The 9176-nt window shown below is 50.8% G+C and overlaps 1 protein-coding gene across 1 annotated transcript in view; it reads right to left on the bottom strand.

Annotated features, from left to right (window-relative positions):
- DDX46 (DEAD-box helicase 46) overlaps nt 1-3020 on the bottom strand; it is a 209277-nt gene extending 206257 nt beyond the window's left edge. Inside the window, exon 1 of the mRNA XM_075344461.1 lies at nt 2839-3020. Coding sequence (XP_075200576.1) covers nt 2839-2855 — 17 coding nt within the window. The 5' untranslated portion in view covers nt 2856-3020. The remainder of the gene's footprint in view (nt 1-2838) is intronic.
- Between the last annotated feature and the right edge of the window lie 6156 nt (nt 3021-9176).

Genomic DNA, 9176 nt, shown 5'->3' on the forward strand with positions numbered 1-9176 from the left:
CTCTCATTAGCCGGCCGATCATCTGATCGCCTCATTAGCCGGCCGATCATCTGATCGCTCTCATTAGCCGGCCGATCATCTGATCGCTCTCATTAGCCGGCCGATCATCTGATCGCTCTCATTAGCCGGCCGATCATCTGATCGCTCTCATTAGCCGGGAGATCATCTGATCGCTCTCATTAGCCGGGAGATCATCTGATCGCTCTCATTAGCCGGGAGATCATCTGATCGCTCTCATTAGCCGACCGCCAAGAGATCATCTGATCGCTCTCATTAGCCGGCCGATCATCTGATCGCTCTCATTAGCCGGCCGATCATCTGATCGCTCTCATTAGCCGGCCGATCATCTGATCGCTCTCATTAGCCGGCCGATCATCTGATCGCTCTCATTAGCCGGCCGATCATCTGATCGCTCTCATTAGCCGGCCGATCATCTGATCGCTCTCATTAGCCGGCCGATCATCTGATCGCTCTCCTTAGCCGGCCGATCATCTGATCGCTCTCATTAGCCGGCCGATCATCTGATCGCCTCATTAGCCGGGAGATCATCTGATCGCTCTCATTAGCCGGGAGATCATCTGATCGCTCTCATTAGCCGACCGCCAAGAGATCATCTGATCGCTCTCATTAGCCGGCCGATCATCTGATCGCTCTCATTAGCCGGCCGATCTGATCGCTCTCATTAGCCGGCCGATCATCTGATCGCTCTCATTAGCCGGCCGATCATCTGATCGCTCTCATTAGCCGGCCGATCATCTGATCGCTCTCATTAGCCGGCCGATCATCTGATCGCTCTCATTAGCCGGCCGATCATCTGATCGCTCTCATTAGCCGGCCGATCATCTGATCGCTCTCATTAGCCGGCCGATCATCTGATCGCTCTCATTAGCCGGCCGATCATCTGATCGCTCTCATTAGCCGGCCGATCATCTGATCGCTCTCATTAGCCGGCCGATCATCTGATCGCTCTCATTAGCCGGCCGATCATCTGATCGCTCTCATTAGCCGGCCGATCATCTGATCGCTCTCATTAGCCGGCCGATCATCTGATCGCTCTCATTAGCCGGCCGATCATCTGATCGCTCTCATTAGCCGGCCGATCATCTGATCGCTCTCATTAGCCGGGAGATCATCTGATCGCTCTCATTAGCCGGGAGATCATCTGATCGCTCTCATTAGCCGGGAGATCATCTGATCGCTCTCATTAGCCGGGAGATCATCTGATCGCTCTCATTAGCCGGGAGATCATCTGATCGCTCTCATTAGCCGGGAGATCATCTGATCGCTCTCATTAGCCGGGAGATCATCTGATCGCTCTCATTAGCCGGGAGATCATCTGATCGCTCTCATTAGCCGGGAGATCATCTGATCGCTCTCATTAGCCGGGAGATCATCTGATCGCTCTCATTAGCCGGGAGATCATCTGATCGCTCTCATTAGCCGGCCGCCGGGAGATCATCTGATCGCTCTCATTAGCCGGCCGCCGGGAGATCATCTGATCGCTCTCATTAGCCGGCCGCCGAGAGATCATCTGATCGCTCTCATTAGCCGGCCGCCGAGAGATCATCTGATCGCTCTCATTAGCCGGCCGCCGAGAGATCATCTGATCGCTCTCATTAGCCGGCCGCCGAGAGATCATCTGATCGCTCTCATTAGCCGGCCGCCGAGAGATCATCTGATCGCTCTCATTAGCCGGCCGCCGAGAGATCATCTGATCGCTCTCATTAGCCGGCCGCCGAGAGATCATCTGATCGCTCTCATTAGCCGGCCGCCGAGAGATCATCTGATCGCTCTCATTAGCCGGCCGCCGAGAGATCATCTGATCGCTCTCATTAGCCGGCCGCCGAGAGATCATCTGATCGCTCTCATTAGCCGGCCGCCGAGAGATCATCTGATCGCTCTCATTAGCCGGCCGCCGGGAGATCATCTGATCGCTCTCATTAGCCGGCCGCCGGGAGATCATCTGATCGCTCTCATTAGCCGGCTGCCGAGAGATCATCTGATCGCTCTCATTAGCCGGCCGCCGAGAGATCATCTGATCGCTCTCATTAGCCGGCCGCCGAGAGATCATCTGATCGCTCTCATTAGCCGACCGCCGAGAGATCTGATCGCTCTCAAAAGCCGGCGGCCGGCTATTGTGAACGATCAGCTGATTGTTCTCTCGCTCTTGTTTTACAACGGAATCCGCTTTCTAATTCCAATTCTTGTCATCCGTTGTACAACACATCAGTCACAAGCGTCAAGCAACGCATGTGACTGATGCAAAACAACGGAAATTTGAACCTAGCCTTATCCTCCTGCTCTGGTGTTCCCCCTTACTTCCCGCTGATCACACACACACACACACACACACACACACACACACACACACACACCTCTTCAACCAATCACAGGCCTTGATAATCAAGTGATGTAAATGCACGTAACCAGTGATTGGCTGCAGCGGTCACTGACGCATGGACAGAATGTCATTGGGGACCATCTGTCAAGGTAAATGAGTTTTTTTTCTGCCCATGGCCCATTTTCCTTAGTCTTCTTCCCGCTGGCGTTACTATGTTTCCAGTAATCTGCAGCTGTATCCCTCCAGCCCAAAATACCAGGACCCACGACAGCCCCAATACAAAGCAGTAAGGGGGGACACACGAGGCGCAGCTCTCCACTGCCTCTGACACCTTCCTAGCCTGGTTTGTGGCTACCGAGGTTGTTGTCACCCAGCAAGTTACCGCTGCAGCCTAGTGTACAGGTATAGCAGTGATGTACAGGAGGGCGGCACTAATGCAGCGGCCCAGTGACGCGCAATGGCGGCTGAGCAGACATAGCAGAGCAGCGCGGTCTCACCTGGACTCCCGGCCCATGGCTGCGCGCCTCGTCTTGGCCTTCCGACACTCACACTCGCTGCACACAAACAGACCAGGCGGCCCAGACAGGAAAGAGGCGCCCTCGTCTTCAGGTGGCCTTCACCGCACGAGCGACACCTAGAGGCGGGAGGGCAGAGCACAGCGACCGGGAGGAATGGATCAAAGAAGCGCCCTCGTCTGCAGGCGGCCTTCACCGCATGAGCGACACCTAGAGGCGGGAGGGCAGAGCACAGCGACCGGGAGGAATGGATCAAAGAGGCGCCCTCGTCTGCAGGCGACCTTCACCGCATGAGCGACACCTAGTGGTGGGAGGGCAGAGCACAGCGACCGGGAGGAAAGTGTCACAGAGGCGCCCTCGTCTGCAGGCGGCCTTCACCGCATGAGCGACACCTAGTGGTGGGAGAGTAGAGCACAGCGACCAGGAGGAAATGGTCAGAGGCGGCCTTCACTGCAGTTGCGACACCTAGTGGCGAGAGAGTAGAGCACAGCGACCGGGAGGAAATGGTCAGAGGCGGCCTTCACTGCAGTAACGACACCTAGCGGCGGGAAAGAAGAGCACAGCGACCAGGAGGAACTGGTCAGAGGCGGCCTTCACTGCAGTTGCGACACCTAGTGGCGGGAGAGTAGAGCACAGCGACCAGGAGGAAATGGTCAGAGGCGGCCTTCACTGCAGTTGCGACACCTAGTGGCGGGAGAGTAGAGCACAGCGACCGGGAGGAAATGGTCATAGGTGCCCTCGTCTGCAGGCGGCCTTCACTGCAGTAGCGACACCTAGTGGCGGTAGGATAGAACACGACGACAGGAAGGAAATTGTTCCAATGTCCAGGAAAGGCCTCTGGAAATCTCCATGCTGTATTGAATGTGCAGAAGCCTCTTTCATATAGGCTGCGTGCACAGAGTGCATCTTTTTGTGCGTTTCTGGCGAAATTTTGTGGTCACAAAGATGCACCCAAATGCAGTCTATGAGATCTCTATTTTGCTGTCTGCACAGGGCATCTTTTTTGGCTGTGTTTTTGAAGATGTAGCATGTCAATTCTTTTTGCAATTTGTCCCTGTTTTTCTCATTGGACAACAGGCAGATCAATACCCCGCTGAGTCGGGGTTGGAGGGGGATTGATCCCTGGCATCTAGCCTGATGCCTGTCCAGATATAAAGTCTATGGGGACCAGAATCCGGTGCAAAGGGGTAGGAGCAAGATTTTCATACTTACTGATTCATCGGGGCGGCTGTCACACTGCTCCGGCGACCGCTCATTCACTTCCACTCATGACCATCATTGAATATGCACTGTATCCTCTGCCCCGCTGATTGCGGCTCAATCTCTGCCTGAATCTCACAGCAGGAAGTCATGTTCTATGACACTCGCTGTGAGCTTCAGATATAGCTGAGCTGAATTGTCATGGGACCTTGTGTGGTTTACGTTGGACCTGCACTGCAGGGATGCTTTTTGGGCTTAAAAAGTGGTGAAAGATGATGCTTTTTGTCTTTTAATCCAAGTAAAGGCTTTTTTGGGTGTTTTGCGTTTGTTAACTTTCACTTACAGATTAGTTATGGGGGGTTATTCCACGGTAACTTACCTTACATTCAGAAGCCAAAAACTGAGTTAATAATGGCTACAGACTGTTCTTTGAAGGCAGGCACAAAAATGAGTGCCTGTATATTGTACTATTCTCAATAGATTTGAACACAGTTTGATTTTTCATTTTTTATTTAACATAAGCAGCACTTGCCTGGGCATGTCCCGCCCACAGCTGTGATTTAGTCACAGGTACAGGAATGAAAAGCATCAGGTAGGTGCTGTTTTAAATAGTTCTGCTTTTAAATGTGTGAGGCCGCATGGCACCCTTCAGAAAAAAAAAATACTAGTGTAGGACTGCCCCTTGAGATTTGCCGTGAAGTGGCGGGTAGCTCAAAATATTGCAATGTTTTGCGAAAAATCTCCATTTAATAATAAGTACAGTTTAGAAATCGTGCTGGCTCCCTTTTTCTGATTTTTCAACAATACAAATTAAATACAAAATACAATGTTATTATTTGGTAACTTACGTTTCTTTTTGTGTAATGTAAGTTACCAAGTAATAACATTGTATTTTGTACTTAGTTTGATTATTCAACAATACAAATTATGTTGAAATCTATTGAGAATAGTTCAATGTACAATATACAGTCACTCATTTTTGTGCCTGCCTTCAAAGAACAGTCTGTAGACATTATTAACTCAGTTTTTGGCTTCTGAATGTAACGTACATTACCATGGAATGACCCTGGGGGGGTCTCATAGACGCCTCCCATTACTAATCTAGGGCTTAGTGGCAGCTTTGGGCTGCCATGAACTCCTTTATTACTCCAATTGCCACTGCACCAGGGCAACGGGAAGAGCCAGGTCCAGCACCAAAATTAGTGCATCTAATGCAGAGGTTTCAAACACTCGGCCTGCGGGCCGTATGCCGCCCCTCAGGCTGCTTCGTGTGGCCCTGTTGACTATTGCGGCCGGTGCAGGGGCCGCAGCCACTGTCTGCTCTTTATGTCAAATGATTGTTTTGCCGGCGCTGCGCTCTCAGAGTTAAGCGCTCTGTGCACAACTATTCCTCCAATGGACACTGCCTGACCTCAGCTGCTTACCTCTGATTGGCGGACGGCTACGCTTGCATTGGAAACGTTGAGCACAGAGAGCTTGACTCTGCGCACGCAGCACCGGCAAAACAATCATCTGACATAAAGCGCTGATAGGGGCTGCAGCCCCTGCACCGGCCGCGATAGTCACCGGGGGCACAGGCCTACAGACAGCAAGAAGTAGGGATGAGGCAGCCGAGGGAACGCGGGACAGGTGAGGAGAATGTTTTTTTTTTATATATATATATTTGTATGTATGTGAAGGACGGCACATTAACCCCTTAGCGACCTATGATGTACTTGGTACGTCATGGCTCCCTGGTACTTAAGGACCCATGACGTACCCAGTACGTCATGGCGAAATCGCGGCCCCGGAGCCACGGTTGGTGCGATCGCTTTGCAAATACCTTAGATTCGGGGAGGAGGGGACCTCTGCTTGACCTCAGGAGAGGTGGTGTCTCCCCCCCGGACATATGGAGGCTGTGATTGGTTGACGAACGCCGCTCAGCCAATCACAGCCACTGCAATGTTGCAACCATTGAAAATGGCTAAAACATTGAAATCCAGCCATGATCAGTGCAGCTATAGCACTAATCATTGGCTGCAGCTGGGTGTCCTCTGTTTCACCCGCCCCCAGGTCTGATTGGAGTGAACGGCCTTGTGACCGATCTCTCCAATCACTGTGGATCTGGGACCGGAGACCGCTCCCTCACCTTCACTCCGGCGTCTGTGGAAGCTGAGGACTGGAGAGCGATCAGTAAGTTATAGTGCCACTGCCCCCTTTCAGCCGCCACCACATTACTATAGGATGGGGACAAGGTGGGCACATTACTATAGGATAGGGACAAGACTGGGGACATTACTATGGGATGGGGACAAGGTGGGCATAGTATTACAGGATACAGACATTACTACAAGGGGACAAGGATGGGAAACATTACTATAGGATAGGGATAAGGCTGGGGACATTACTATAGGATAGGGACATTACTATAGGATGGGGACAAGGATAGGCACATTACTATTGGATGGGGACATTACTACAGAATGGGGACAAGGCTGGGAACATTACTATAGGATGGGGACAAGGTGGGAACATTACTATAGGATGGGGACATTACTATAGAATGGGAAAAATATGATGGGGACAGTACTACAGGATAGGGAGATTGCTACAAGGGGACAAGGATGGGGAACATTACTATAAGAAGGGGACAAGGATGGACACATTACTACAGGATGGGCACATAACGATAAAATGGGGACAAGGATGGGGCACATTACTATATATATCTATCTATCTATCTATCAATTTTCCTATCCTATCATATCTCGTTTTGTTTTTAATAAACGCATGAACAAAAATGCAGCAAAACATCATGAGTTTTTTTGGGCCACAAGCTGCATTTTCAATGACCACAGGATAAAAAGATGCACTCAAAAAAAGATTCAGCGTGTGCACATAAGCTTAGTCACCATTATTTCCAGCGCCACATAGCTTTGCATTGCAAACCATCTTCGGATCACACACTTTTTTTCAGTTGTTAACCCCTTAAACCAGATTGTCATGCCTTGCAAAATAATTAATAAATAAATAACATTTCCCATATGTCTACTTTACATTTGCATCATTTTTCAAGTGACATGTTATTTTGTTAGGATGTTAGAAGGGTTAAAAGTTTAAAAAGTTACAGAAAAAAAATAAATGAGAAAAAAAATTAAACACTAATGCGTTAACAACTTAGAGATTATGATATGTCAAGGGTTGGTTAGAAATATAAGACGGGATCATGGCTGATATTGCTAGAAACAAATACAGATAATAACTAGAAATATAGACCCCCTCAGTTTAGTAGCAATTTGAAAAAAATTGAATTTCTCCTCTATAATGTTGTTTCAGCAGCATTTTGTACGTTTACAATAGATAGAATGAGAAAATGGACCCCACAATTTGTTATCCAGTTTTTTTGTCAGCACGCTGATACCCCAAATGCGGTCAGAAACCTCTGTGTGGACAAACGGCTAGGCTCAGAAGGGAAGGAGCATTATTAGAATTTTGGAATACAAATTTGGCTGAAATAGATTGCGGGCACCATGTAGAATTAGCAGGATCTATAAGGTGCCTAAACAGTTGAAACCCCCACAAGTGACCCCATTTTGGAATTTAGACCCATCCAGGATTTTATCCAGGAGTATAGAGAGCATTGAGAACCCATAGGTAATTCACAGAACATTTTTAAAATGTGGATGTGAAAATGAAAATAAAGGGTTTTTTTTCCATTAAAATGTTGTTTTGGCCCCAAATTTGTAATTTCCACAACTTAGTGGAAGTTGCTTGTTGGGCAATTTTTTTCCCCTCACCCTATGACGGCACCACGAGAGAGGATCCGCCCATCCAGGACAGGAAACCTTCAGGTTAAAAAGGGGCGGTCCTCTCGCCGCCTCAGTTTGGTTTCCTGTCCTGGACGGATACCTCAGGTTGCGGCCCCGGAGGGCCGTGGATCTTCAAGCAAGTCTTACCCGGTCCCGACGGGCGGTTCTGGCGGCGGCACGGGTCCTGCCTCGCTCCGTTCGGGTGCCTGGAGGCGCCATGGCGGACCCCGGGGGTTGTGTCCATGAGCTGGCGCAGTGCGGCAGGTAAGTACTGCAGCCTGCCGATCCTTTCAGGGCGGCGGGGCTGCTCGCGGCCGCGTGTGCTGCACGCCGCCGCCATCTTGGGGGCGTGCTCTGAGTGCGGGCGTTGCGCATGCGCGGCAGCCGCACCTGCCATGCGCTGACGTCGGCAGTGATGTCTGACCCCGGAAGGTGGGGAGGAAGTGCTCCAATGCTCCAGCGCTCAGTTTAAAACTGAGCTCTGGGTGGAATAACGTGCTCCAGCCTCCTTGCCTAAACGGAGGTGTTTTGTTCAGATAGCAATCGTCCTTAGGTTCAGCTATATGGACAAGGAGGGGCACCGTGAGGAGGACCGGCACTCTGTGCGTGAGTCCTCATCCCCTCCTGCTGGCAAGAAAGTGGCGAAACCACCGGAGCGTCGCAGGAGCGACTCTGGTTCAGATGCCAGCTTGTCTAGCAAGCGTGGCACCCGGGCCACTAAACAGACCTGAGAACCGTCTGACGGCAAAGGCGCCTCCAGAGGGAAGACTTTGATGAAAGCTCCTTCCCCAGAACCGGTACCGACCCTTCATCTCCTAGTGGGTGACTGATCTTTGGGCATGTGTACCTGTTGTTCATTGTTTTCCTGGTGTTGTGTCTCCCCTCCGTCCCTGTCATGCATAGGTTAAAATGCCACGGAAGTGTACTGCCAAATCGAATAACAGGGAATGCGCCCTCTGTAGCCGGGAACTGACTCCGTCCTGGTCCAAACGGCTCTGCAAGGACTGTATCTAGCAGACCATTTCAGATGAGACCCCTGGGTTTGCTAGTGATCTTCGTGCCATCATCCGGTCCGAAGTCCAGAGTTCTCTGCAGTCCCTGAAAGAGCCTCCGCGTAAACGGCATAGACAGGCCTTCCCGGCCTCACCATCCAGTCGATCCGAGGGAGAGTGTGGGTCTTCTGGCTCTGCATCCTCTTCCTCTGACAGTGAGGCTGACGTCCACCAATGTTTCCCTGTAGAAGGCACGAGCAAATTGATTAAAGCTGTCAGGGACACTATGGGCATTACTGAAGAGAAATTGCAGCCTTCAGTCCAGGATGTCATGTTTAAG

The sequence above is a fragment of the Anomaloglossus baeobatrachus genome, chromosome 4 (genome assembly GCF_048569485.1).
Source record: "Anomaloglossus baeobatrachus isolate aAnoBae1 chromosome 4, aAnoBae1.hap1, whole genome shotgun sequence".
NCBI classification, from domain to species: domain Eukaryota; kingdom Metazoa; phylum Chordata; class Amphibia; order Anura; family Aromobatidae; genus Anomaloglossus; species Anomaloglossus baeobatrachus.